Here is a 27,329-nt window from a genome sequence, read left to right as displayed (position 1 = left end):
TTGGCACTCCTCCTGCAGATTTAAATGGTTGCCAACTGTGTTGAAGCAATAATTCTGTCTAAACTTTCTCCCTACTATTGCAACCACAGCCTCTGATGTGACTAAAGCAAGGACTGGAAAAATTGTATTGTGTTCTTCTAGATGTGCTAGCACAGCATAAGCTGTCAGACTCCAGGGGAAAGATGATAAAACGTCCAGGCTTTTTCCTGCATGAAGGAGAGAGTGAATTACTTTCTGAAACAGCAAGTTGGCAGGACTGGCAGAGTGTAGGTGAAGTAGCTGTAACTACTCTGCCTTCTTCTGTCATAGAGTAGCTGTAAATACAAACTTAGTTTTTAATCTGCTAGAGAAGTATCTGACATTTTTCCTACTAAATTGACTGAGGTGTATAGTTCTGTGTTCAAAAGACTACCCTCCAGGCACTGGAAGAATGTCAGTCACTGCCTAGAAATGCTTTCTGTTATGCATTTTTCCCCTTTCCTAGTGGTGTTAGGGCCGCGTGCTGTGCTGGCGTCTGACACCACCCCTCTGGGTGTGGAAGGGGTGGCTGCAGGAGCGAGGGGTCCGGCCAGGCTTCGCCGCGGGGCTTTGGCTGGCGGCACTGCGGGAGGTACAGGTTCTGCCTCTGCTGTTGGTGGACACAAGGTTTAGGCTGCTTCTAGCCGCAGTCAGTGTTCTGCGTGTTCCCTGAGGTCATCGGCTCCTGCCAGTATTTGTGGGGTTGTCAGGAGCTCGCTTGCTGCTGGAGGTGGTCTCAGGGTGGAGAGCACAAAGGAGAAACTTTATTTGCAGCAAATTGGTTGGAAATAAGCAACTTTCCTCCAAAATGAAAACACTTATGTCCGGTCCACAGTGTAGGCTGTAACTGTATTGCCAAGGACACAGGGGTTTCCTGCAGCAGGAGGTATGGAGTTAGCAGCGGGACCCACGTAAGCTGTGCAGGCTGAGAGCTTAGAGCTGCCAGGGCTTGCCGAGACGCCGTTTGGCACTGTCCGGGTGCCAGCCAGCCTGCTGTATGTCCTGGGTTTGGCCAGGACAGGGTTAATTTTCACTGGAATCCAGGAAGGGGCACAGCCAGGCGGGCTGACCCAACCTGGCCAAACAGAGCAGGGTATTCCATACCATGTGCCCTCATGCTGGGTGCCGGTGGGGGGGAGCTGGGCGGCGGGAACTCACTCGCGGCTCGGGAGCGCGTGGCGCCGGTCCAGGAGAGAGCGGCTCTGTTCTGTGGGTTTGTTTTGCGTATTCCCCTTTTCTGTATCGTTGTTGTTCCTGTTCCCTCTGTTTGCTGTTCTGTTAAACTGCCCTTATCCCAACCCACCGGTTTCTGCCTGTTTTGTTCTCATTCTCCTCCGCACCCCGGCAGGGGGAGGGGCGGCCACGTGGCGCTTTTGTTGCCGGCCGCAGCCGAACCATAACACCACAAAAACACCTTTGAGTTCTGCTTACAGCATTGCACTCTGTGCAGGGTCAGTAAAGTCCTGAGAGCCCTAAGCTTAGCTTATTAAGGATCAAAACACTAACGGCAGCTCAAAGGTACTGCGGAAGTATACTCTTCTGTCTTCAAAGCCTCCTAATTCAGCAGCCACTTGCATCAACGTTAGCTTAGCTAGTGGCTTTAGAGAGTACTTCATCCTTGCCTTCAGCAGCGCAGCGGGCATGGTGCTGCGTGATCTCCAGCTGAATAGACCGGTTTCGGCCAATGCCTACAGCAACAGTGAGGGTTCCCTGGCCTAACTGATGTGGGAGGTTGGGCAAGATGAGCTTAATAGTCCCTTCTGGCCTTTAAAGCCTGTGAATCTCATTTGTTTTCTTCTCTTTTCTTTCCAAAGATGAGGATCACTTTTCATCTGAAGCTGACGCGGCTGTTAGAGAGATGACCAGAGGCGCAGTCCTGGTGGCACAGGTACGCGAGAGCTGTCTGGAAAAGCCTCGTTGCTGAGTTGACCGCTACTGGTACCCTCTCTGTCCCCGAGCACGCTGTGCATGCTAAAACTGAAAGCAAAGCCAGAGCCTTTAAGCCCGGCAGCTGGGCAGGGTTCTTGTCGAGAAATCCTGGTGCGGAGGGCTTCCTCGTGTAGCACCAGCATCGTTTGGGACTGTGGCTGGGAAGGGAGGACTATTGCCTCTTGTTAGGGGTGCGGACAGGGAGGAAGGGCACCTGGGTGGGTTTGCAGAGCACAAAGCAGCCCGTTGTCCACAGATCAAGTATTCGCCTGGGTCTGCGCTGCTTTGCTGGTCTCTGCTGCCTTTACAACGCCATTGGCCAGGTGCTGGCCTTGGGCTGGCCAGAGGGAGAAGTAAGGCTGCTGGCAGTGTCCCGAAGGCTTCTGCACGCAGTGCGTGATCTTGATGAGACCTTTAGCTCTGAAGGGCTCCTGACAGTGGCTGTAGCTGTCCACGTGAGCTAGCTGGGAGGAGGGGGCAGCTGGCAGCGTTTGTGATGCTCAGTCTCACGGCTTGGTTTGATGCAGTGCTCAAATGCGTCGCTGATGCTGGCAAGGGCCTGGCTTTGAGTGACTGGAGCCAGCTTGGCAGCACGGTGTCCCCGCTGCCTGGTGGCAGCAGCTGCTGTTCCTCTAGCCTCCACGTGAGTTGAAGTACGGAGTATCTGCTAGGCGGTGAATGATGCCAGCCCCCATCCGCCATGGCTGAGACCAGAATTGCTGCATGCTGATGTTCTTCTGTGTTTCCAGGTCACGAATTATGACAGTGCGACAGGTCTGCCGCTGATACAGCTGTGGAACTTGATGGGAGATGAGGTGTGTATGTCAACATACGCATTTTTTCAGCACTGTTAAAGTTTATGTTTCTGCAGACTTCTCATTGTTGGTTAGGAACTTGCTGATGTTTCTTGCTAGTGGTTTGTTCACCTTTCTACTTTTCTTTCACCTCCCTTCAGGTGGTGTCCATAAACAGAACTCTGGTGGAAAGAGGATTTGCTCAGTGGCTTGACTACTAGCAATGTCCTAGATGCCTCGACGCTTTCTGCAGAGAAAAACAAAAGAATAAGTCTTGTTTTGCACTGTTACAATTTGGTTTGGCAACCTTTCGTAGACGACCTGTTTACACCTGTGTCCCGAGTTGTGTGGTCCATTGAAACCGGTTTTGCTCAGCTGTTACCATGTCACTAGAAACACATACCTCATCTCGGTGAAGGGCGGGTGTTAAAAGCCATAATGACAGATACTGTAGCTTTAAAGCAAAAAATCCTCCCTGGCCGCTCAAAAGCGGAATGGGAAAAACCTTGGGGCTTGCCTGCAGCCAGCAAATGCCCCTGAAACACTAACTGCGGTCGCGTTTTTGTTCGAGATGTCCCGTGCCCCGTGAACTTCGTGTCTGCTTTTCCTGAAAGTTACATCGGTTGTCCTGTTTTTAACAGGCTCTGCCTATGAAATTAATGAATGTAATTAAGGAATTTAATGTTCAATTATGGATTTTTTGGTATTGTGCCACTAACCTGCACAAACAACATTCATCTGCGTCTTTCTGATGCCGGGAGGTAGATGAATTGCGTTCGTTGCGCTTGCTGTGGCACGTGTCTCGCCACAGTCGTGGTTTTTAGGCTTGATGCACTTGAGGAGGAAAGCTTCTCTGTGCAGAGCTCGAAGGGCAGGATGTTACCACTACGGTTTTTCCTCTGAAATGTCATGTATTTAAAGAAAAAAACTGATTGCCAAGCCCAATTGTAGTTTATATTTTTCTAGCTGTGCAAGTCTGTAAATATATATAAAAAAACATTGTAATATTTTGTACAAGAAAAACACTGGAAACAAAGGGAACTTTACAGAAACTTTTTCATACCAAAATGTCCGATGTAGGTAGAACTGGTTTGGAGTGCATTAGGGTAGCCGACATGCTTGGAGCATCTGAATGCTGCGAGTGTTTCAGCTCTGCTGTATGCAGGATTAGCATTCCCCTGGATTGCTGTCTGGTTCGAATCGTGAGCACTGCATTCTTTGCTATGTTGCTGTACAGATCTGTTTAAAAAAAAAAAAAGTTACAATTTGGCATTAATATTGCGGTGGTGTTTTCTCTCATTTTTTTTTTTCTCCTTTTTAGATTTCTATCACGTATTTAAAATTTTGCTCCAGTAATTTAAGCTGACTTAGTACTCTTAAACTCATGCCCCTCTAGTGTATATCATTTTGGATATGTGTGGAGCTGGGGTTTGTTGCTGGCGGAGAAGATACTTGCCAGGAAAATGTTGATGTAGTCAGTCCTGAGAAGTTTTTTCAGGTGGATTCAAGGATGTCCTTACATCCTGTGAGCTGACACGTCCGTGCATCACACGTTTGGGGAGTTGCCTACAAAAGCATTTGGTCCGATCTCTGATACAGTATGGTTATATCCTTTTTTGAGTTCTCTCCTATGTGGCGCTTATGATTTAATGTTCATGTTTGCAATAACATCCAATGACAACTAAATTTGGTTACTCGGTTAAATCTATAAAACATATATCCTCTTGCAATGTGTCTTTCCGTTTCAATTAAAGCTCGAATTTTAAGCTGTCTTAATCAAACTGTGATGACTGAGAGCCTTCATTTCCCGACTTGCTGCGATGTAGAGTTGGGAAGGGAGCTCGCTGGGGTGAGCAGGTGAGACGATCCTGATGGTTTTTCAGCAGGCGCAGAAAGGTCGAGCTTCAGATCGCCGGGGGTTCCTTTTACTTCCAGCTGAAAACTGGGATTATTTTTATGAAGAACTGCTTATTGGGAAGCCTTAGTCTGAGCACTGGTGCTCAAGGCTGTTGAAACTGTTATGTATTTGTGGAATTCATTTACTCTGGACCCAGGACATCCGTTTTGTCCCACTTTTGTGTTGAGAAGTGAAACTTGGGAGTCTTTCTATTGCGCAGGCTATAAAATCCCCTCTTTAAAGTGTTGACGGGTTTCTTGTCCAAGCCCAGCAGTGCTGTGAAGTGGTGTCCCGGTGAGCAGTTTGCCCTTACCCCCTGGTGCTGGAGAGCCTCCCAGCTGGAAAAGTCCGTTCTTGCAGCAGGACGTGCTCACGCTCTCCGCCTGGAAAACAAGCGAAGGCGTGGGCTGGGCTGGCTGCGCCAGGGCTGCACAGAGCAAAAGGCCTTGGACTCGAGTGCTGCCTTTGGTCTGGGGATGCGTGCACGTGCGCACGCGGTTCTTCAGGCTTCCAGATGTCAGTCTGCCTGATCTCAAGGGTTGAAACCAATCCATTGGGTTCATTGCAGAGTTATACACACAAGCTGTAGATGCTCTGGACTACAACTTTGTGCTGCTTAGGCAAGTAGCAGGTGAAGAACAAAACGTGGGGATGTTGGTGGGGGAGTAGCGGGGTTGGAAGTCAGCAATGTTCGGCAATGTCCCTCCTTGTTCTCCCCCCAGGAAGGGGGGTTTCACTTCACAGGGCTTCTCCGGCCTTGCTAGCCTCAAGAATCTGCCGAGGGATGGCTTTCGCCATCGGGCATGATCTCCCGGTGGAAATTTGGTAGCTGGCTGCTTGCGGTGCGGGTGGGTAACACGTTGGCACCCTGAGCGCGGTGCGAGGCGTGCTGGGCTGTGCGTGCGCAGCCTCTCTGCCGCTGTCGCAGGCAGCCTGGGTGACTTTGCCTCAGGTCGCCTGCCAGTTGTCCCTCCCGGGGAGGGGGGAAGAAGCTGTGCTGTAGCTGTGCAGGAGGTTGTCTGTCCCTCTGCTACATAACTTGCAAGGTTCAGCAGCTCAGCGATGCCTGACTGGAGACCTTCCCTGCCAGGCGAGGTCTCCCCTAACTAAACCCGTTCTGTTGGGCAGGAGCCAGCCTCTTGGGCAGGGTTTTGCCTTTCAGCCTCACGGCAGTGACCTTGCAGCTCTCTCCTGCCAGCGTCCGGCGTGGTGGACAGGCTGGAGGTGAGAGGCCAGGAGGAAATGAACCCCCTGCGCTCCGGTGTCAGTCTGATGCGGGCGCGTGCGGTGCCCAGAGGAGTTTGCTTGCATTCACCATTCTGTGATTTCTTCTGAGCTTGTCTCCAGGGCTTTTTCTTTGCTCAGGGAAGCTCGGTCCCCTGGTGCTAGGCTCACACGGGGACACAGAACTGCGAACTGTCGGTGGCTGTGCGAGGAGGGGAGACTTGTTGCTGCCTTCTCTGGCTGCAACCTTGCCCCAGCCTGGCAGTATAAAATAATCAGAGCGTGGAAGCGGCTGGGCCGGGGCTTTGCTTGCTGCAGTGAGCTGCTGCCGGGGAAGCTGCAGCTCCACGCGAGGCGGCCAGCGCAGCTCTCGCTCTTGGGAAGGTGCTGGGCCCTCACGAGCACGGCTCGGTGCGGGCGCTGTCGTAGCCCTTCACCTCACACCTCTGCTCTTCTGCCTCACTGCATACCTCAAGAGGCAACGGGCACAAACTGGAGCAGAGGAAGGTCCAGCTGAACATGAGGAAGAACTTCTTCCCTCTGAGGGTGATGGAGCCCTGGCCCAGGCTGCCCAGGGAGGCTGTGGAGTCTCCTTCTCTGGAGATATTCCAGACCCACCTGGACAAAGTCCTGTGCAGCCTGCTCTGGGTGACCCTGCTTGGGCAGGGGGTTGGGCTGGGTGACCCACAGAGGGCCCTGCCAACCCCTGCCATTCTGTGATTCTCTACAGACTGCTGTTCCTCTGGAGCTGGTCCCAACGCTGGAGTCTTGCTGGGCGGGTGGAGCGGGGCTGCCGCTGTCTCTATGGGACGCAGGGGCAGGGTGGCTGCAGTGCAGGAGGCTTGCTCACCAGAAGTCAGAGGAGAGGAGGAATAATTTTAATTCAGACAGTCCCGAGGTGGTGGCACCATCCCATGGGAACGCAGACGCTGCAGTTTTAGGGTTTGGAAGCAAACGGGTCTCCCTCAGCTCTGTCCCCGTGTCTGAGAGCGCTTCCCGAGATACAGTCCACGGTCATCAGATTCAAACAAATGCAGGTTAGTGTGGAAGTGGTGGCTGGTTTTTTTTCTGAGGAGCTTAGAATAGCCCCAGACTTCTTAGTCTGCACCCACGGGGATGAATGTGTTACTACTTGCTGTTCATGACAAAGTTGAATTCATCTTAACGTTGGTGTTTTCCCTGGCTTTGAGGGCTGCGTCAAAGTCAGGAATCTGCGGCCGCTGCTGGCAGCCGGCGCAGGGAGCTCTCCCCGTGTCTGCTCTCTGTCCCTTGTCTTCGTCTGGCTCCTGAGATGGAAAAACATCCTGTTCCTCACTCGTGTGGTAGGCTGCCGGGGCTTTTCAGCTGTAGTAAATAGAACATTGTAGGGTGAGAGTAACCAAAAGAGGGAGGTGTTGGCAAGTAACAAACAGGCATCTCTTCTTGCTTTAAAATCACAAGTCTCAGCCTGTATAGATACATTAATAGCTTCAGTAGCACCCCAGGGGTGTGGGGCTTTTTTGTTTTGTTTTATGCTATGGACAAGGGTCAATGGCTTTGCTGAGACGGAGAGAGTTGAATATGGACTGCCTGGAGAAGAGGTGCAGGTCAAAAAAGGAACAGGGGAGGCTGAAGCAATGCAGTTGTATTTCTGTTTTCCTTTCCGAGATGCAGCGGTGGTGCTTGGAGCCCCGTCAGACCTCAGGAGCGGAGCCGGGGCGGGTTCCGCAGGGGTTGTGCTGCTCGTAATACCAGCCACGTCCCCAGAGCAGCTGCTCACTCTTGGCTGCAAACCTGGGGCTGAGCGTACGTGCGTCTGAGCTAAGCCGTCCCACGGGGTTGGTTTGACTGAAGCCATTCAAAGGGGCTTTCCCCTTTGAAAAGTGGTAATTTTGTTACAGGGAAAATGAATGAGGTCTCTGGAGATGCCTAATTTATGACTTCCGCCTGGAGAGCTTTGTGCCGGCCAGGAGGCACGCTCCGGCGTTCCCCTTGGAAGCCCAGACCTCCCCTCCTGGGGCTTTTCCCAAGGGTGAGGGGTGCTTCCGCACCCCACAGCCTCTGCCCCTCGTCCTCCTGCCCTGGGCAGCGGCGCGGGGCAAGCGGCACCTTCCTGCCAGACCCTCCGAGCACCGGGGCCAGTCCTTTGGCAAAGCCCGGGGAAAGTTCTTCAGCAGGAGGACTCGAAGGCTCCGTGGGGAGGGAGGAGCGAAGAGGGTGGCTCTGGAGCAGATGGAGAATAATGGTGGCCCTGTCTGATGCCGGCACTGGGAGCGGTCCAGGTCCTGGCCTCTCGCAGCCACGGCTGCAGCCGCTCCCCGCGCGGCAGGGAACCAGGTTCTGCAGTGGAAACTTCATTGGCAGCAGGCTTTTCCTAAAAAGAAGAAAAAAATCAGATGCAGGCTTTATTTTTACTTTCATTCTAGTGCGTCACACAGATCTGCCGGGTCCCGTCTCGGTGCTGTCCCTGGGAAGCCTGCGTGTCAGAGGCTGCTGAGCTAAAATTAAAGAACACGTGTCTTGCGTTTGGTTCGTTGCCTCAGGGGCTGTGTTTTGGCTTCAGCCACCTCTGCTTCCTCTCCCCCTCCTTCCCTGCCCCCTTCAACAGAGCAGCCAGCAACCCTGCAACCCAAGAGGAAAGAATTCTGGCTGCACTGGGCGACAGCGGGGATGAAGGCGCTGGGAGGAGAGCCCGGGGGCTCGGGCTTTGCGCCAGGGAACTGTGAGCGGTTCCTGTGCGGCAGCAGCGCCGGGGGACGGGGCTCTGCCCTGTGAGACCGCTCCCCGCAGCCGGTCGGACTGGAGGGCTGCCTGGCCCGCGCCCGCTCTGGCAGCCCGGGTAATTCAGCAAAAGGTAGGAGAGAGGGATGCCCTGCCGAGCAGTTCTGTCCCGGCACGCTCCCGGTTCCCAGCTACGAGCAGTGCAGGGGCTGCCGAGCCAGATGCTGCACTGCACAGACACATAAACACCTCTGGTGAGTTTGTGTGGTGGTGTTCTGAGTCCATTTGTCCTCCTGACCTTCATGATGTCCTGTGGCAAGATGTCCCACAACCTAATTATGTGCGAGTGGAAAAAGGGCTTCCTGTTTGTTTTCTAAATTGCCTGAAAGCAGCCCTGGCTAATCCATCACCCTGCTGCCACAGAAAGGTGAGGAATGGCCCCTGCTTTGGCTGGTCTGTACTGCCTGCCAGTTCACAGACTTCTCTTCTGTCACCTGTCTGTTCCAGGCTGAGGCATCAGAGCTCTTGAGCTCCGTAGGTGGGAGCTGGTGGGTACCACGCATCCTCCCTGCACCCAGCCCTGGCGCTGCCCTCGCCCTGCTGTCCCTCTGCCGAGGCCAACGCGTGCCGGAAGCTTTCCTCCTTTTGCTGAATCAAGAACGTAGAAGAGCTGCAGCAGACCCCCACGTGTGTGTTTTGGTGTCAAGGACGGGGTTGGATGTTCCTAAAGGTATTGTCCGTCCTGGCGGAGAGCGGGAGGAGGTGGCAGGCGTGGTGCTGTAGCCGTGACTGCGCTGAGGTTTCAGCCTTCCCCTGGGAGAGGGGAAGTGGGATCAGACGTTCTCGCTGCCTTGTGCGGTTGGTGTCCCAGCTTCAGAACGCTGTGCGTGGTGTGTGTGAGGTTCTTTTTTTGTACCCGAGCTCCGCGGTTTGGATTCAAGAATGCTGACGAGGTGTTTCGGTGCTGTTTCAAGCGAGGTGCCCTCATTTCTGGAAAACAGCACTTTCAGAGTAATTTGTGGATCTGGGCCTCTCTCCTGTGTGTTGTCTGGGTCGAGAGTGTCTCTCTCTGAGTGCTCCTAAACCACTTTTCTGGCCCTCTCAAGAAGCGCTCTTTCGTTTGTAGCTGCAGATAGCAGCAGAAGCATCTCTTGGTCGTACCGCGTTCCCCTGCGAAGCTCTGCGCAGGGCTGCGGCAGCGGCTGACCCGAGGTTTGCTCCAGCCATCTCGATGCTTGCTGGAAGCTAGCGCCCAGAGAAGCTGCCAGAATCCCAGTAGGAAATATGTCGGGTCTTTCCCCGATTCCTGTGTGCTCGCAGGTCCCCACGCACACGCAGAGGGCAAGGGGCCGGCTGGCTCCCGCGCTGGGGCTCTGCCCTCCTGCACGACTCCTCTCCCGGAGCTGGTTTGCTCTCCGCTGGCTGCCTTCCCTTCGCGTGCCGCTGCCGAACAGCCCTCGCCGGGCAGCACCGGGCCTGGCAGTGCCCAGAGCTCTGCCACGACCCACGCGTGGCTCCCCTTCTCCTGCCACAAGCAGCACGTGGAGCGGAATGGCGGCTGGGTGGCCAAGGGACGCTATCGGTCGCAGAGGGACGCTGTCGGTCGCAGGGGAGCAGACGGCGGTCCCTCGGCTGCCCACCATCGCCCAGCGGGTCTGCCAGTGCTGCCCGCAGCCGCCTGGTCTTCCTCGGCTGTGCTGTCCCCGGCGCAGAAGTGACGCTGGGGAGGGACACCAGGGAGCCCAGCCCTTCCTTGAGAGATGCTTGTTCTCCACGGGAAGGATTGTTTTGTCAGAGCAGGAAAAAAGTGTTTGGCTGCCTCGTCAAGTCCGTAGCTCTAATTCTTCTCCTGTGTTTCCGAAAGTTAGAACACAGCCTCTCCTCTGCCAGCGCAGGCAGCGTGGCTGCGCTGCTGCGGCGTCCGGCGGTGTGTTCTACGCAGGCACACGGCGAGGAGCTGCAGCCCGAAGCGCTGCAGGTCTCCAGTCCTGCCCCAGACGCCTGCTGAGGCCAGAAAACCAAACACGAATGAGTGAGGAAAGAGCCGTGGTGGAGAAAAGTCGGTTTGGCGTTGGTTTTTTTGTACCTGCCCTGTCCCCATCCCACAGCCCCCGGGTTCTGCTCCTTCCCCAGGAGACCGCCAGCGTCTAGTGCCCACATCCAGCGTGACCTGAGGGACAACAGCTCAGCTCCCAGGCTCGGTCCCGTCCCAGCTTTGGGCCCTGGGAGCGAGGGGAGAGCAGCAGATGGCACTCGAGCATCAGCCGAGCGCCGCAGCCCGTCGGGGAGTCGGAATGATTTTTGCCTGAACGGTGCGGGAGAAGCGCAGCGCGCCGGGCTCCCAGTCCTTGACGGCAGACGCGTAATCTTGAGCCATAAGACGCATCTATAGGACCTTGATTTACATGCTTTGGATGTTCCTCTCTGCTCGCAGGTCCAGATCCTATCTCTGCTTGTGCAGATTTGTCCTTACGCAGTGTCTGGGCTGGGGGTGATAAAGAAGTGTTGCTCTTCGCTGGCAGAGGCTGACCCCCGATTTGCTTGCGGTTTTTTCCTGAGATTGCGGCGTGCCTTTCCGCACAGAGCTGCCCCCGCGCACAGAAGCAAGATTTTTTTTCTTTATCCTAAGTCAGATAATTTTCCCCCCCCCCTAGCCAAAATGAAGCGAGCTGGTTGTGCTCGCACTGAAAAATGGACTTGTAGGTGCGGACACTGAAAAGCACAGTTGGGTCTGCTTCTTGGAGAGAGGCACCAACCCAGCAAGTGCCAGTGAGCCAGGAAAAATGTCCCAGTTGGTATGCTGCAGGTGTGGTGCAGGAACGTGTCTTTAATTTGTTTAATCAGCAATAAATTCAAACCTTATTTTTATCTTTCCAAGCCCATTTGTATTCCAGAGGTGGTTCACAACCTGAGCGTGTGTCACTACGCTGGCGCAGGCAGCACTGGCGCGTCCGGGAGCCTTTCGGTCGGCGAAAGATGCCATGTGTCATGACTGTCACCTTGTTCTGTTTAAGACCTGACAAAAATAATTGGAGCCTGTTCTCACCGCTGAGGGAGAAGGAAGCGAGGGCTCAGGGGGCCCAGCTCTGCCTCTCCCGGTGCTCCTGAGGAGCCCGGTGCCGCGGGAGCAGCACCGTGGGCCAGGCAGGACGGCTGCCTGCGAGCCGCACGGCACGGTGCTGCCCTGGGGAAGCAGGGGGAAAGGTCTCCTCGGAGACTCGTCGTGCAGACGAAGGCTCAGCCGCTGCCGGTGTAAGGTCGTGCAGAGCAAACGCAGGCAGCGGGGCTGTGCTGGCTGTCCGGCTGCTGCCTCAGCCCAGGATTTTAAAGGCATGGTGCAGATTTACTGTACCAGTGGCCACTTTTGTGTTTGGAAGTACATCTTGGTCCTCTCCCTTCCCTTCTCCTCCTCCTCCCGAAGGCAGTGAGCGCCAGGTAGTCTACTCGGACAGACCTCGTGAGCTGTGCATTAACAGACGCAGAGGGTGGCAAACTGGAGGGCAAACCCTCTTGCAGAAGAAGTCTGGCCCTCGCGCAGACCTGAGTCGGAAGCTGGGAACCTCTGCTGATGGTCATGCAGACACAGGTACCCGAGGGCTCTCTTTACCTCCTGTGGTGCTCTGTGCTGCTCCACTGCCCGTGAGTTTCTATTTTTCCTCCATTAGTTGCCTTTGCTTGATGTAAATTTTTGTGCCCAGTGATGCTTTCAAAGCCCTGGGACCGGGCTCATGGCATCTGCTGGGCCTGCCTGGGCTCTGCTTGGTCTCACAGGGGCTGGTCCCCTGGTGTCCCAGCGCTGCTGCGGCTCGCAGGGCTGTCACCGCGCCGCAGGGCTGGCAGCTCGCAGGGACAGCCGCGCTCCCAGCACGCAACCCCGACCCCAGGTTCAGACCACGCTCGTCCTCCTCTGGACCTCGCCACGGGACGAGAGCCCTGGGGTGTGCGGGGCCCTGGCTCTGCCGCTCGCTGGGGACGTGCCCTTGCGCAGGACTCCTGGGACGGGTTTGCCCAGGAACGGGGAGAAGCGCTTGCCCCGTTGCCTGCTGAACGTCCCAGCCTCGAGCCGTGCGTGCCTGGTCTCCCCCTTATTGGAAACGGGGAGAAAACCCAGCTCCCGAGCCCCCAGCTCTGCCACGTGTGACGGCCGTACAAATACACGGCTTTGTCAGCAGCTCGACCTCCTGGGCAGTGTTCGTGCTCCGCGGCGAAGAGGTGGCCTCCTCCTTCCACTTCTCTGACTCCGGGGTAATAGAAGGGCTAAATGCTTATTACTTTTTTGCAGCCTTTAGCAGATGCCAATCAGACGTGTCTGGTTTGGGGCTGGGTTTTGTTTCTTCGTTGCTGTGGCTGTGCAGGATGCTCTATCTCGCTGTAATTACGGTTCCATCATTGTCTTGGCATGAAAACATCTGCTGTCTCCCTGCGATCTCCACTTCTCCTATTTCTTCTGAGAATTTCATGGATCACGATGACCTTCTATTTTCCATAACATCTCATGCATCTCAGTGTACACAGCTGTTTCTCTTGCGTTCCCCTGTCTCTCCAGCTACCTCTTCTTTCCTATCAGCGTCTCCGATGCACTCAGAATTTCAGCTCATCTGCTTATCAGATCAATATCTCGCTCGCCATCTCCTCTGCGCCGCGACCGCTGTAAGCACGGCACCTTTGCACCTCACTGCCCAGGCTGTTTTCTCCTCTCTGCACAACTCCTCTTCCAGCTCGCCTCAAAGGCCTTTGTTCTTCTCATTTAACGTGTTCAAGTTAATTTTCTTGGCCTTTTGGTTTGGGTTATGCTGCGCTCTCTGGCCGGCTGGGTTTGCGGTCCCGGTGGAGGTGCTGCAGGGTGGACGGAGGATGTGGCCGTGCCAGGGGACATCGCCGGCTGCGAGGGACAAACCTGCAGAGTTGGAGCGTGGTGGGGAGAGGAGCGGTGCTGTGTGCGGGGCCGGACGGAGGGCCCTGGGACAGCTCGGCAGTGAAGGGGCTGGAGAAAGATGGGTTCGAGCACTGGTTTTGTGTGACCTTGTTTGAAGAGCGTGGGCTCCGTGAGTGTGATGAACAGAGATACTTCTGGTTTTATTCCATCCTGGCACCTTTTATTGCTAGGACTTTACTGGTATGCCTATTCTCTTAAAAAATATTCATAAAAAGATTCAGTCCTAGATCTGCTGCAGATGGACTAATAAAACTCTCAAGGACCTTAAATCTCTTTGCTTTGCCCCCCAGCTGTACGCTGTGCATCCCGGTTCTCCACCTCCCGCTCCCATGTCTCGCCCGTCTGCCGACGGCAGGACCCCCATCCCGCTGCTGCTCCGTGCAGCTCCCGGCACGGCGGCCGCCCTGCCTGGCCCGCACACTAGTCAGTGCTGTAGCTAAATAAATCCTGAGAATATTAAAGGCTCATTTTTAAGTTTATTTTCTTCACCCTCAGCCCATGGTCGTGCATCTGAGCTAGGAATGGCCTTGAAAGGCTTTGCAGAGGTTGGGCTCCTGGGCGGTGTGGCTGAGAAACGGCTCAGTGCGTGTAGACAGAGAAGAGGGGTGGAGGTTACTGAACCACGCAATAACTTCTTGGATGGACGGAAATGAGACTGCGTCCATCACAGTGCTTTCCTCTTTCAGCAGTATAGCTGTTTATGCAGAGATGGCTTGCGTAATTTTTTACACAGATATGCATCATATGTGGATACTTGTATATAAGTAAGGCTGTAAAATGATAGATTAAGGGATCTGTTCACCCAAAAAGAGTTATGTGGCTGTCAGAGTGCGTAATGACAACCTGCTTCAGGAGGAAGACCGCTCCTACGAAGATGCGAAGCGCCGTGCTTGGTGAGGATTCAGCGCGCCGTGTCCTTACTGACGGCGCGGGAAAGCCCTGGCCAAGCCGGCCGCTCGGAGGAGGGCGTGCGATGGAACGCTGCTGCGTGGTTTGGGCGACCAACCCAAACACGAGAGCGCGGTTTGACCAACTGCCCGCGTCCCGCAGCTCCTGCACGAGCCTGCGCTGCTTTCCCTGACGCAAGACGCCGGGTCAGGCACACTGCAGCAGGCACCCGTGGGACACCTCCTGCGAGCCCAAAATTCAGTTGGAGCCAGGTTACCTGTGCGGTGTCCAGTGCTTCATCCTGCCTTCGGCTTCGCTCTTGGACCAGCCCAACAGCTCCCACCCCGCTCGTACGGACCCGGCTGGAGTTGCCTGCAAGCAGACGGAGCCTCGCAGCCGGGCGTGGAGGGATGCTGCGGTGCGGGCATCACCTCCGCTCCCCCCGAGGCCCCTCGGGAGGGGAACACCGGCCAGCGCGGGACGCGGACGCTGCTCGGCTTGCTGGCAAAACCAGGTACCTTCCACACACAAACTGCTGGAGCTGGCTCCTGCCCTCCCCTCCTCCGCGGCCGGGCTGCCCGTTTCTCGGGCAAACGGCTCAGCCGCTCGGTGCCTCCGTGCGACGGGCGCGGGGCAGCGGGCGCCTGCTGCTGGTGCCTGCGTCTCTGTGAAGGGAAAAATGCTGCCGGGAAGCACGGCAGCAGCCCAGCTCCAACCCAGGGGCTCAGGTGTTGGGCCGAGTGTTGATCTGGCAAAACCAATGGAAATCAAACAGGGAATAAATATTATAGGAAATAATCTCTGTCACTTAATGTACTCCAGTGACTTTGAGATAATTGGCTGTTTCCTGGGCATATCCAGATGAGCTCAGCAATGCTCTCCCTGCTTCCTTTTGTACACTTGTGCTCTCTCAGAGACCTGACGGGCCGCTTCTCCCTCCCCTTCACCTCTTGGTCCCCCCAATTTCTACTGGATTTTGTATTTTTCCCCCAACAATGTCTCAGAGGAATCACAACTGTGTAAGATGTGTCCCAACGCTTGTATTTTAATAGCATGAAGCAAACCACATCAGCACAGGCAATTTCACATTCAACACATTATTGCTATTTAAAGCGCAGAGGTGGAAGGATGATTGGCAATCCAGCTCTCCCGGAATCGCAGGCCACTGCTGGCTGCCAGATTGGGATTTTTTAATATTGGCTGCTCTGTGCGGTCGTTCCCTCACCTTTGACTTGCAGATTTCCCAACGCTGAAATAGCAAAATCATTTTTGGTTGTAACAGGCACATTGCTTGCTGCTGAAAAGAAGTAATTATCATTAAATGTATGCATGTATGAAATGTGTGCGTGTGTGTGGACAGAGCCGCAGCCACCCGGGCAGGGCAGCTGTTCCAGCCGAGCGACCTCCTGCCTTTCCCCAGCGTCGCCAACGCGTTCTGCCTGCGCGGCGGGGCTCGAGGGGCGGCGGGGATGGGCAGGGGAGAGGCTGTTTTATCTCTCCGTTATCTTTACGGAAGAGGGAGGGCAAGCGGGCTTAGTCCCGGAGCTGGTGAGACCTGAGGGCTCGTGATTGCCATTTTCTGAGGGCTGTAACAGAGACCTCTCCCTGAGCTGATGGGTGTTGGTTGTGTCAGCGCTGTCTGCGTAAATACGTTGCTCTGGGTTAATGTACAGCGTGATTAAAGATTAGACCTTGATGAATTTCTGTTTGAGGCAACTTTACCCTGGTTACGTTTAAGTATGAAGTGACAAAAAAATAGCTATTCTTACATGAGAATGAGACTTTGTCTTTACTGGAAAGAACGGCCCTGGAGTTTTATCAGAAGTGCCGTGTAAAATCCAGTGAAGACAACACCGGTGGGTAGGTTGTTTCTGCTACGTTGCTTTCTGAGGTCTCTACTCCATGCCTTGCCGCGGGGTGTCCTGTAGCTGGTTGGACGGAGGAAGGCAGGAACATCCTCATCCTCATCTCTGTTCAGTGAGGAGGGGGAGCCGCTGCAGTCTGCTGGGGCAGAGAGCTGAGCTCTCCGGGCCCACCTTGTCCTTTCATGCTGTCGTCTTCCTCACGCAGACCAATGGTAACGCCGGGGATGAGCCGGCTGCGGTGGGGTGGTCCAGGCTGGGTCGAGGGTGCTGCCGTGGGGAAGGCAGCAGGGACGGGGCTGCCAGCTCGGCTTTGCCGGGGGTCAGCAGCGTGGTGTGGGAACGGCAGGGCTTCTGCCTCCCTTCCCATCGCAGCAGGACCAAACCCTCAGCTCTTCGTCAGGAAGACTTGGCACAGAAGCGGTGTGGAGCTGGGCCCGGTGACTGTGCCGGGGGGCCTGCGGAGGGGAGTCCCTGCCGCCCACCACCCGCGCTCGCTGCCCGGCGGGGATGTTGGAGCTACCTCACCAGGCACAGCGACGCCCAACAGCAGCCTTGCTCTCTTCTAAAAATACCATTTCCCTCCCGTTCCCCGCAAGCAGAGGAGGAGACAGCTGGCTGCGGGGGATTTACTCACCCGCTGCCGAACCCCGTCCCTGCCCGTGGCTCTCGGTTCCCCAACACCTCGCTGGGCCGCGCCGGCTGGAGCCGTGCCTGCCATGGGTGTCGGTGCTGGGGCACGCGAGGGGCTCCCACCCTGCACCCCTCGCCCCAAGCTGCCTTCTGGGGTCCGGGTGAGCCCCGCTCTGCTCGCTGCCGGCCCCGGCATCTCTGCACGTCGCGGTGCCGGTTGCTGCCTTCGTGCTAGCTGGCGATGAGCTGCTGGGGTGACGCGCGCGGAGGGCTCTGCGCGGCCGTGCGCGGGGCTTGTCTGCCGGGGCGGAGAGGCAGGCAGGCTGCGCAGCTGCGGCTCGCTCCCCGGGGCTGTGCGGGGACAGGGGACATCTCTGGGGCTGTCTTGGAGAGATCTTGGTATCTTGCGGGCTGTGGCAAGCCCTGGCAACAGGCTGCCTTTGGAGGCGAGGGCAGGGGCAGCCCGGGAGCCGGGGCAGCGCTTTGTCACCGTTTGACGCTGCTGCTGGCCCAACGTGAAGCATCTGGCTCTCCTCCGCTTGCGGGAGGGATTAGCTACTTCATAACATCCAGACAAGATAATCTCTCCAATTTTGCCTGGAAGAAGTCCCTCACAAAGAGCAGCAGAGCTACAATAATGCCAAATGAAACAGTAATTGAGTTTCCTTTCTTATTACTTTCTCAGCTGAGTTTGTGTTGGTTTTAATTTTATTCTTTTTGTTGTTGTTGATACAGAACAGCTGAATATTGTCCCCCTATTGATTCGAACCAGCCACGTTATATCTACAGTAAACCACAGCGACACAGAGAGGTGAGCAAAAAGCGGACAGAGAGGTGAGCAAAAAGCGGAGGAAGGAGTAACTGTAAAAAGTTTTAAAAACTTCTGCGTCTTTCAAAAAAGTAAAGCCCCTAGAAGAGATAAAGTTTTGATAATTGTCACCTCCCATCACCTGCTCCTTGGAGTGATTTGTATTAACAGTGGGGTTGTAGCCACAGAGCTGTCAAAGCAACGCACGGGGCTGCCGAGCAGGGCAGGGACGCGCCGCGGCTCTCGTGCCGGTGCAGCAGCCGTTTGCTGCCCGCAGCGGCTCGGCTGGGCGCAGAGGGGCAGCCCCGGGGAGGGAACTGGAGCAATAAGGAAGGCAGGGAGTCAGCAAGGTAAAATGGGACTTCCCTGATGTCTCAACTTTTAAAAGGCAACACCTGAAACAGAACTGAGGTCCTCAGCCTCTAGACCGCGTGGTATTTACAGGACTTTTTCTCCAGTCCTGGTGTGACAATAGAGTAAATCTGGATATGAAGTGCTCAGATATAAACTCATCATCCAGATCCACCACGTATTCAAAATATTTTGAAGGGCCTGTTATGTATGGGATGGCTTTGTGTTTTATGCCAGGCTGGGTGCCATCCATCCCCGTGCCACCATAGCTGTCCACCGGCTCGGGCCCCGCGGGCGCTGCTGCAGCCAGCGTCTGCTGTGTGCTCTGACCACGGGAAAATGGACGCAGAGAGAGATGGGTTGGCACGGACATGCCAAAATCCCTGCTCTTTTTCAGTCTCCAGTAACTCCCTGTGCTGGGCTGGAATTTCAGAGGAGGATGAGAAACTCTCAGGGGAAACGTGGGATATTTGGATAGTTGCAACCAGGGTTAAAAAAACAAAGGCAGAGATCTGAAAGGGATACGAGCACTAAGGCTGCAGGGCTCTCTCCCCTAAGGTGAGGGGTTTTGTGCCTCTGGACAGCATTGCCGGCAGCAGCAGCGGGTCCTGGCACGGTCCCCAGACGGGACAGCGAGCCGTGCGGATCGGTGTCCTCCTCTGCGGTGGCAGCTCCTGCGTTTCTCCTTTCCCTCGGGTCCATCCCCCGGCGCGACGGCGGGCACCGTCTGCAGTGGGTCTTAGGGGTGCACGGTGCTAAAATGGAAGCGAAATGGGTTAGAAAGCAAAGAGCTTGGGAAACAACTCTCCTTTTCGCCTTTGGAGATATTTAGTCTTGCTGGCCACCAGGGAGGTGACTCGAAGGCAGCAGCCAGCCCTCATTTTCTGGCAAAAAGCTTTGCTGTGCTGAGTAGCCACACACACACGGCTGGAGGAGCGTGTTTGAAGGGAAAGGCTCAGAAATTTGTCTCCAAAATAGTGTTATGAGCTGCTGTGACCAAACTTTCAAGCCGGATTTCTTCATCAGATTATATTTAGTCTGCTGAGCAGCTTTGTTGTTGCCTGTTTACCTGGGTGATGGTTTTATAACAAATCCCACGGACACCTGGCAGCGTGCGGAGAGCCCTCGGTGTTTGCGGTGCTTCCTCCGCATGAGCGAGGAAGAGCTTTCCGGCGAGACGGCGTCGTGCCGGGGTTGGTTCCCAAGGAGAGACCGGCAGCCGGGATGGGGTCCGTCCCGTGCAGTTGGTGTTTGTCGGGTGTCTCTCGGGGCAGATGCGGAACGGAGAGCAGCACTGCGGGGCTGTCCCCAGCCCTGCTCGCTGCGAGCTCCAGCCACGGCTCTGCGCCGGGGGGAGAGGGGAGAGGAGCAAAGCCCTGGTGAGGGGGGAAGCGTTGGGGTGATGCTCACCCTTCCCGTCTGCAGCGTCCCCTCCGCCTGGGGCTGGGCTCTCCCGCCCGTGCTGCCTGCGGAGGGCTGCTCCGGGCTGGGGGGATCAGGCGGGCAGGGGCCGGTGGGGGCTGGCGGGAGCTCCCACCTTGGGGCAGCCGGCTGATGGGGAAGAGGTGGAAGTCAGGCATGGCACTGCTCTCTCTCGTTCCTCTGTCCTGTACACACAGCAGCCAGGGGCTTAAATATCCCACTGTATCCGAGTCAGGTTGCTGGGTTATTCCAGAGAACAATGTTGGGAATCTTGAGCAGAAGCCTGCTGGCTTAAACACGGAAACTGAGGCACGTGGGCTCGGACGATGCAAACCGAGCTCTTCCTCGTGCACGGTGTTTCCCACCAGCTAGGTACCACCGACGGCTCTGAGATGGTCCGTGGGAAACACAGCACAAGGAGTTTGGTGTCTGGGTGGAGAATCTGGCTATAAATTAACCCTAAGCTTGTAAGGTTTTCTGAATCTTGTCTTCAACCTACTTTTGGCAGCTGGGGGGGTTGGTCTGAGGATGTCGGTGGGAATGCAGTCCCTGCAGTACTTGCTCTTTGGATAACTGCAAACAGAACTCTTCTGGGCTGCTAGCGCCAGCAGTGTAAAATGTGAAGAAACCCTAGGGGGTTTCCATTGGCTTCAGTATGTTCCTGAAATTGTTTTCGCCTTTTAAGCAGCCTGGCATGGTAAAGCCTGCAGGGTATTCTCCAGGAATGGCAGCTCTTCTCCAGGGACCTGAAAACGGTGCCGCTGGGCCCAGCTGGGTACCCAGAAGGAAATTAACCCGAGTTTCAAATAAACAGTGCAAGTTTCCAAAAGTTTTTGAAAATAGTAAATTAAAATGTACCGGCTGTCCTGAGCATGTTCTTGCTGGTGGAGGTTCGGGAGGTGAGAGGCTGACGTTACGTGACGAGCAATGCGTCACTGGAGCAGTGCTCCTCTGGTGATGCGTTACACCAATACGCCACGAGAGCGACAGAGCCTTAATGATGTATTACTCCAAAACGGCCTCAGTCAGGAAGAACGAGTCCAGGAGACCCTGTCCACCCCAGCTAAGTACTGCCCAAATTTTCCAAGCTTTTTCTTTTTCTTGAAAGGGCATCCTGGTAAGAAGTAACATAAAGAGCAGCTGCTGAGGATACTGGTGGGCCTCCAGCTGTGGTTCCCAAACAACGCCGAGATTTGGATCTGGAAAGGTGAAGCTGAAATGCTCTGAGGTGCCAGCTCAACAAATGTCACCTTCGAGGGTGCCACCGTGCCTTCAGCCTCAGCCTTCTCAGGTAACTTGGCACCAGCTCTGCTGGGAACGCACCAACGCTGCTCGGGTCTGTGCAGGGCTGGGGTCTCAGCCCAGCGAGCCCCGAACCCAGGCAGCACCTGGTCCTGCAAGATGGGGCAGGCAACGTCGCACACAGCAGAAGTTTGCCAGTACCATGTTATCCCACCAATATTTTAAGAATAAAATAAGAACCTGCTGTCAATCTTAGCCTCCAGGCAAAAAAATGTCATCCTTCTTTCCATTCTCTGCTCGCTAAGTAATAGCCATGTATATTTTGAAAGCGATTGTCCTTTGGATTCTTTTTATTTGTCATCTAGTATCAAAGCTCTAAAGGTCACATTTTTCAAGTTCCTCCCTTGGAGCTTCAAAGACTATGCATTTACATTAAACAAAAAGACAAGAAAAAAACGAGCAATTTTAGGAAATCACTCCACACCCAGGGACTTGGGAAAGCTCTAAATATCACCGCCAAAGCTCGATGCTCCCAGCTCAGCTTAAGAGCAGCTTGATTTTGCTTACCTATAACCAGTTTCTAAGTGCATTTACACTTATAAATTGTCTATTTGTAGTTGTGCCTGTTTGAAATCAAGTTACCAAACCCAAATGTTAAATCCTCAGTTCTTACTTCAGTTTGTTAAATGTACAACTAACCCTGTGCCGGCCAGGTTTAAACTAATTCAGAAAAGCTTGCACAGAAAATCCCCTGGCTGACCTGGGTTTAAATCTCTTTTGCTTCGGTAGGCGCAGCCCCGCAGACCTGGCCTGAAGCTGAGTCTCCAGCTCCTCGTGCGGGGACCGAGCGCTGCTGGGCAGGACGGGCACGGTCTGCACCGGGGTAAACACAGAGCCTGCTTTCGGCTGAATTAGTTAGGGTGTGCGTGTTAATCGTGCTGAGGCTGTGGAAAAAAAAGGTCGCACCCAATCTGGCACAACGGCAGCTTAGACGCAGTCATGCCTACGCAGTGCTTCGAACGGACTCTAACTGGGCAGGGAGGATTTTGTACTGGTTTGGTTCTCGAGGCTTGGGGGTGTAGCGTTTCTGATCCAACACCGGGAGCTCACAGCGTGGCTCCCGCAGTCGTAGCTGAACGGATTGAAGGTTTAACGATCTCCCTCTCCCGGGGTGCGGTACCCCAGCTCCAGGCTCTGCACCCCACATCGTCACGCCAAGGCAAACCGCTGTGGGTGGGATGGAGGGATGTAATCCCAGTGTGATCGCAGCATTTCCTGATTTGGGCTCTGAAAACCGGGTTTGCTGTGTTGTCAGCTGTGGCTTGCACAGGCTTTTATACGTGTTGAAGTGTGAATAATAATCCGTGATGTGGCAGGTGGAGGAAGTAAGAAGAGAAACAAAGGACCCAAAAAGCTGGATATGGCTCAGAAGGACTGAGGGGAGCGTTCCTATAGATCTTGCCACCCAACATCTGTTTTGGGTCTTACTTTCCTGATGAAGCCTGTTCAAATTACTTGCATAGCTTGATCTTTACATCGATGAAAGCTCCATTTTAACTTTGGCCAAGAAGGGACATGTATGTCAGGACCAGTTGCTTAATTATGTTTACATCTAAATTGCTGCAGTAGATCGTTACTTCCTCGAGAATGATTTTCCTCTGCTCTTTAATTTCATAGAAGAATATGAAAGACATGAATCTTCATGAAACTGCTCTCCTAATGCAGCAGAGACTCCACAGTGTTTGCAGCCTTTGCTTTCTATCACAAGAAGTCCCAGGGGAGGTTCAAGGTAGGATCCTTGCCGCCTCGGCTCTGCAATCGCAGAAAGCCAAATAAATAAAGCAGGAAGTCTGCAAAGCCCTGATTCAGCAACAGCACAAGCACAAGTTCATCGTTAACCTCTGCTTAAGATGATGTGGAACAAAAGAGTTCATCTCATGGCTGCCCAAAAGTCAGGCAGGGAATCCAGGACCTTGACAGTCGGTGCAGCAGTGTTTTAAATCTCAGGGGAGAGGACACTCAGAGATGAGGAATTTCTTAAATATTGGAAGAGGACAAAAGGAGAAGAAGAAGAGCTCTTCCTGATAGGAGGATGTTTACTGGTACTGACTCAAAGACTGGGCTTTGGTCCGTGGCCAGACGGGGGGGTCTGGTGTCATCTAGGCCAGGGCACCGACGCCCTGACGAAGGACAACATTCAGGTGACAGCATGTGGGGACGGATGAGTCTGGAAGAGGCTGTGGGGGGAACGCAGCAACTCCTCCTCTCTGGGCTCCAGGCTGGGATGCTGGAGATCCCTGGGCAGCCCAACGAAGTGACGAGCGTGGTGGGGTGCCGGGGCAGGAGCACAGCGATGGGCTGCCGTGCTCCCTCCCACTGAAAGCACTGACGAAGCCCCTCGGACACGGGCAGGACTGCGACTGGCAGAGGTCTGTGGATCCCAGCACCCTCCCAGGTGAGGGGGTGCAGAGATCTGCCCGGTTTGGGAGCAGCGGTTTTGCCGAATGGCAGGCTGGAGCAGAAAAGGGGAGCGGGGATGCCTCTGCAGAGGCGGCTTTGCAGCTGAAATGCGCACGACATCCCACGAGGAAGAAGCACGATGGTCTCCAAGCCCGAAATGGGGTCCATGTGGCGGGTGCGGTGGTGGGCAGGGTTGGGCCGGGTGTCGGCGGGGCACGGCTCCTGGTGCGGTCGGTGCAGCGGGCAAACGCCGGCTTCATCTCTCCTGAGCTCTTCGTGCTTATCTGATCTGCGCCTCCGTAATGATGTGGTTAGAATTAAATTATGGTGGTTTAATGCAGTTACAGCTACATTTACCGGGCACATTTCTTCCTGACGTACAGTGCTGGAATTTAAGATATGGCCAGAGGCTGCGTGTGACTTCTTGTCTCCCAGGCTCGTCGCAGACTTCCCACGCGCTGCGCCAGGCCCTGGCCAGAGAGGCAAGCTGGGGAGTCCAGGTCGCTTCTGCTGCCGGAAAGCCAGGGAATGACGTTACAGGTAACTCCAGGATGGAGGGACCAAGGAGCATAGGGCTACGAGGATGGTGAGGGGACTGAAGCATCTCCCCTACGAGGAGAGGCTGAGGGAACTGGGCTTGTTCAACCTGAAGAAGAGAAGGCTGCGAGGGGACCTTATAAATGCCTACAAATATCTGAAGGGTGGGTGTCAGGAGGATGGGGCCAAGCTCTTTTCAGTGGTGCCCAGTGACAGGACAAGGGGCAATGGGCACAAACTGAGGCGCAGGAAGTTCCGTCTGAACATGAGGAAGAACTTCTTCCCTCTGAGGGTGACGGAGCACTGGAACAGGCTGCCCAGGGAGGCTGTGGAGTCTCCTTCTCTGGAGATATTCAAGCCCTGCCTGGACAAGATCCTGTGCAGCCTGCTGTAGGTGACCCTGCTTTGGCAGGGGGTTGGACTAGATGACCCACAGAGGTCCCTTCCAACCCCTACTATTCTGTGATTCTGTGATTCTGTGAGCCTTGGGAATAGCCACGGCGTTCAGCGGGCGAGGCTCCTGCCTGCGCACTGCCGTGCCGCGACGCTGCGACAGGGCTGGCGGTGGCTGAGGACGCAGACCCTTGCGTGGGGGGGTGGCACAGCTGGGTCTGGGGCCTTTTTATCCTCGCTTTTCAGTTGCAGGAAAGTGCCTCAAAGGTGCGTGCGTGAGCGGTTGATCTTTAGCCAATTTACATTGCTTAACCACGACAGTTTTATACCCATTGAAGATCTGTGCTGAGGTAGTCTCAAGCTTCATGGAAGCTTTGACGTGAACTTGATGGTGATGATATTTGCTGTACCAGCAATAAGAATTATTGGCTCAACTGTGGAGAAGTAAATAAACTGGCCTGAAGTCAGGCAAGAAACACCAGAAATTGGTAGTTTTGCCATTTCCAGTCTGCCAGAGGGGCGGGAATGCCAAGATGTCGAAACGGGACCATGGGCCAGAGGAGGGTATGGCTCAGACAGCTCCAGGGACAAAGCACTGTGGAGGGAGAGCAGCCGCCACCTCGGTGCCTCTCCTCTGGGCGAGGGGACGTGGTGGGACGTGTCCTTCCCACACTCCCGACAGCCAGGCAAGATCTGAAAAATTCTTTGTTCTCACCATTAGATCAGCCACTGCACGCAGATGCTTTGGGACATAGCTGTGCAACAGAGGTGATCTGCAGAGCAATTAACCCTGCAGAGTGAACGGCTCCCTTTGGCTTCCCCTCGGGTCTCCCATCCTCGAGCCTTGCCAGGTCGCGTGGTGTGCCCAGACCTTGGGACGGGGTCCCTCAGATGGTCCCTGTTAGCGGGGTGAACTCGCATAGTTCCAAGGATCCCCACCATCTACAGAGAGTCGATTTTTTTATCAACCTTTCAGGGCGTTTTCATCAGTTTTGGTTTGCCTGTTGGGAATTTCTAGCGGTGATGCCCTCTAGGGAGCGACTTGTTTTTCCTACCCCCGATTCAGCCTCGGACCTGTGACTTTTCAGTGCATCTGCATATGTAGCTGTGTGTCTGTATTTACACAGACACTGCCTGTGCATGCTTTGCAGCAATTCTCCTTGGATGCTCTTGCTTTCTCCTGCAGTCAATTTTTTTGAATGACACGGAACTGGTAATGAATGTGGTTTCAGTACCAAATGATCAGGCCGGCTCGTCTCATTCCACCTCTCCCAGTTTTGAGCAAGAATGTGAGGACTTGCTGTGTCTATTTTAGATTCCATCATGAAAGGAATAATTGAGATTGAGATTCTTAGTCACTCAATGCAGAAGGTCAGGGAATTAATGCTGTGTTACATCCAGACCATTCATTTACCGTGCCTCTGCTTTTTTTTCCCTTAACTGTCTGTAGGGGAAAACAAATGTGCCACAGAGAAGGTAACACATCTTCAGAGCTGCGCGTATCCCCAGCCTCTGATAATACACACTGTTTATCTTTATTTTGGGGGTGTTCCAGGGCAGTTTTATCATCATAATTGATTAGTGGAGACAGGGAAAAAAAATCCAGGAGTAGCAGGAAGAAATTATTCCAGTGAATCCATTGACTCAGTTGTAGCATTGATCTACTTTTGGGAATTATTTATAGGAGAAGATTCATAGTTAATAATATTAGTTTGGACTTCAGGCACGGTTTGTCAGAGGATCTTAAAGGCCTTTGGTTACAATCAATCAGGCAGAAAAGCAAGGTAGACAGCCTCATTTAGGTAGAGGGAAGGAGATGGGATTGCTGCCATAACTCCAGCCACGAGTACTGGTGGCCCACAGAGTGCTTCTCCCCACCGAGCAGCCCCGGCAAGAGGCGGTGCCACGGCCCAGGCTCCCGGGTGCTCTCTTGGACGGGGGCACAGAAGCGGCACAAGGATGTCCCACACGCAGCTGCCGTGGCCTGCACTGGGGCACGGTGCCGGCGGAGCGCTGGCAGCGCCGCTGGAGCCCCGTCCTGCGCTCGGCCTCTGCCCCGGCACGGCCACGCACGGCACAGCCAAGCGAGCACCCAACTGTCCCGCGGCGAGAGGCAACGCGAGGGACAGCTCCGGCTGCTCCAAGGCTGCTAAGCACAGAAACGGGTGCCTGGATTTCCAGCTGCTATCAACTGGCGTAGTCAAGGAAAGCTCCTCGAAAAAAATCCGCATTAAAACCTTCCTTAAGATGAAGTGCAGGTGTCTGCGAGATGGTCGCCTGAGCTGGGTCACGCAGGGAGAGCTGCACGGGGACGAAACCAGCCCTCCTCTTCCCCTACTTCTCCTCCCCATTTTGTTTTTGTTTTTAACGGAATTGATCGGTATCCTGCACTCCTGCCCACAGGAGAAATGACACATCTGAAGGAGGCAGGAGGATTTGTTGAAAGTGGTCTGGTTGGGTTTTTCAGTGTGTGTATATATAGCATTGCCTGGAAGTAGTAAATAGAATTAAACACTGCAGTTCTGAAAAACAAAATTCTCAGGGCTGGCTGTCGATTTCAAAGCTGAAGAAAACAAAGCAGGCTTTGAAATCTTTCCTCACAGAGCTTCCCCCCCCCCCCCCCCCCCCAATTATCTAAAAGATGGGCCTGATAACACTGGGGTTTTATTCTTCTTTTGAAACAGTTGAAAAATGCTGTTTTCTCAATTAAGATGAAAATCCCAACGTTTTTAAGAAGGTCAGTGTAATGTCTCTGTTAGCAAGATGCTGAAGTAACTTGGTGCAGGTCTGGAACTTCCACTGGCAAAAACTTCAGTGCCTGCCCAAAAAGTCCGGAGCCACCTTGGCGCTGTGTGCGAGCCGGCGTCGCTTCCCCACAGCTGCTGGTTCCAGGATAACCCAGTCCAGTTTGGGGACTGGCCGCCGTGGTTTGAAATAACTCCTGTACGCACAGCCAGACTGGAGGGGCTTTTGCTAGCTTTGCCCGGGCGTGCTGCTGGGCCGGGGCAGCGCCCGGTCTCGGGCACCCACAGACCCCGCAGAAGGGTAGTGATCGGGTGCTGGGCGTTGTGGTTTCATCTCACGCAGTTCGGCAGCTGATAACAACAAGAAGGACCGGGGAAGACGTGTAGAGCTCACTGCTAGGAAATGCAGGTGGGTGTTAAAGGATGGACAGCCGGAAAAAAAACCACAGTAAAAAATATCTGAGCCACGGAGCCTGCGCTCTGCTGAAATT

The 27,329-nt window shown here is 54.5% G+C and overlaps 1 protein-coding gene across 2 annotated transcripts in view; it reads left to right on the top strand.

The window, feature by feature from the left end:
• The window catches only part of AKAP1 (A-kinase anchoring protein 1), a 32,000-nt gene extending 27,478 nt beyond the window's left edge, over window positions 1–4,522 (top strand). For both annotated transcript variants that reach the window (XM_075440200.1, XM_075440201.1), the window contains 3 exons: window positions 1,833–1,906; window positions 2,697–2,762; window positions 2,903–4,522. In XM_075440200.1, coding sequence (XP_075296315.1) covers window positions 1,833–1,906; window positions 2,697–2,762; window positions 2,903–2,962 — 200 coding nt within the window. In that variant the 3' untranslated portion in view covers window positions 2,963–4,522. The remainder of the gene's footprint in view (window positions 1–1,832; window positions 1,907–2,696; window positions 2,763–2,902) is intronic.
• The last annotated feature ends 22,807 nt before the right edge of the window (window positions 4,523–27,329 follow it).

The sequence above is a fragment of the Opisthocomus hoazin genome, chromosome 20 (assembly GCF_030867145.1).
Source record: "Opisthocomus hoazin isolate bOpiHoa1 chromosome 20, bOpiHoa1.hap1, whole genome shotgun sequence".
Lineage (NCBI taxonomy): Eukaryota > Metazoa > Chordata > Aves > Opisthocomiformes > Opisthocomidae > Opisthocomus > Opisthocomus hoazin.
Note: the sequence above shows the minus strand (reverse complement) of the source record. Positions and strands in the feature narration are given on the sequence as shown.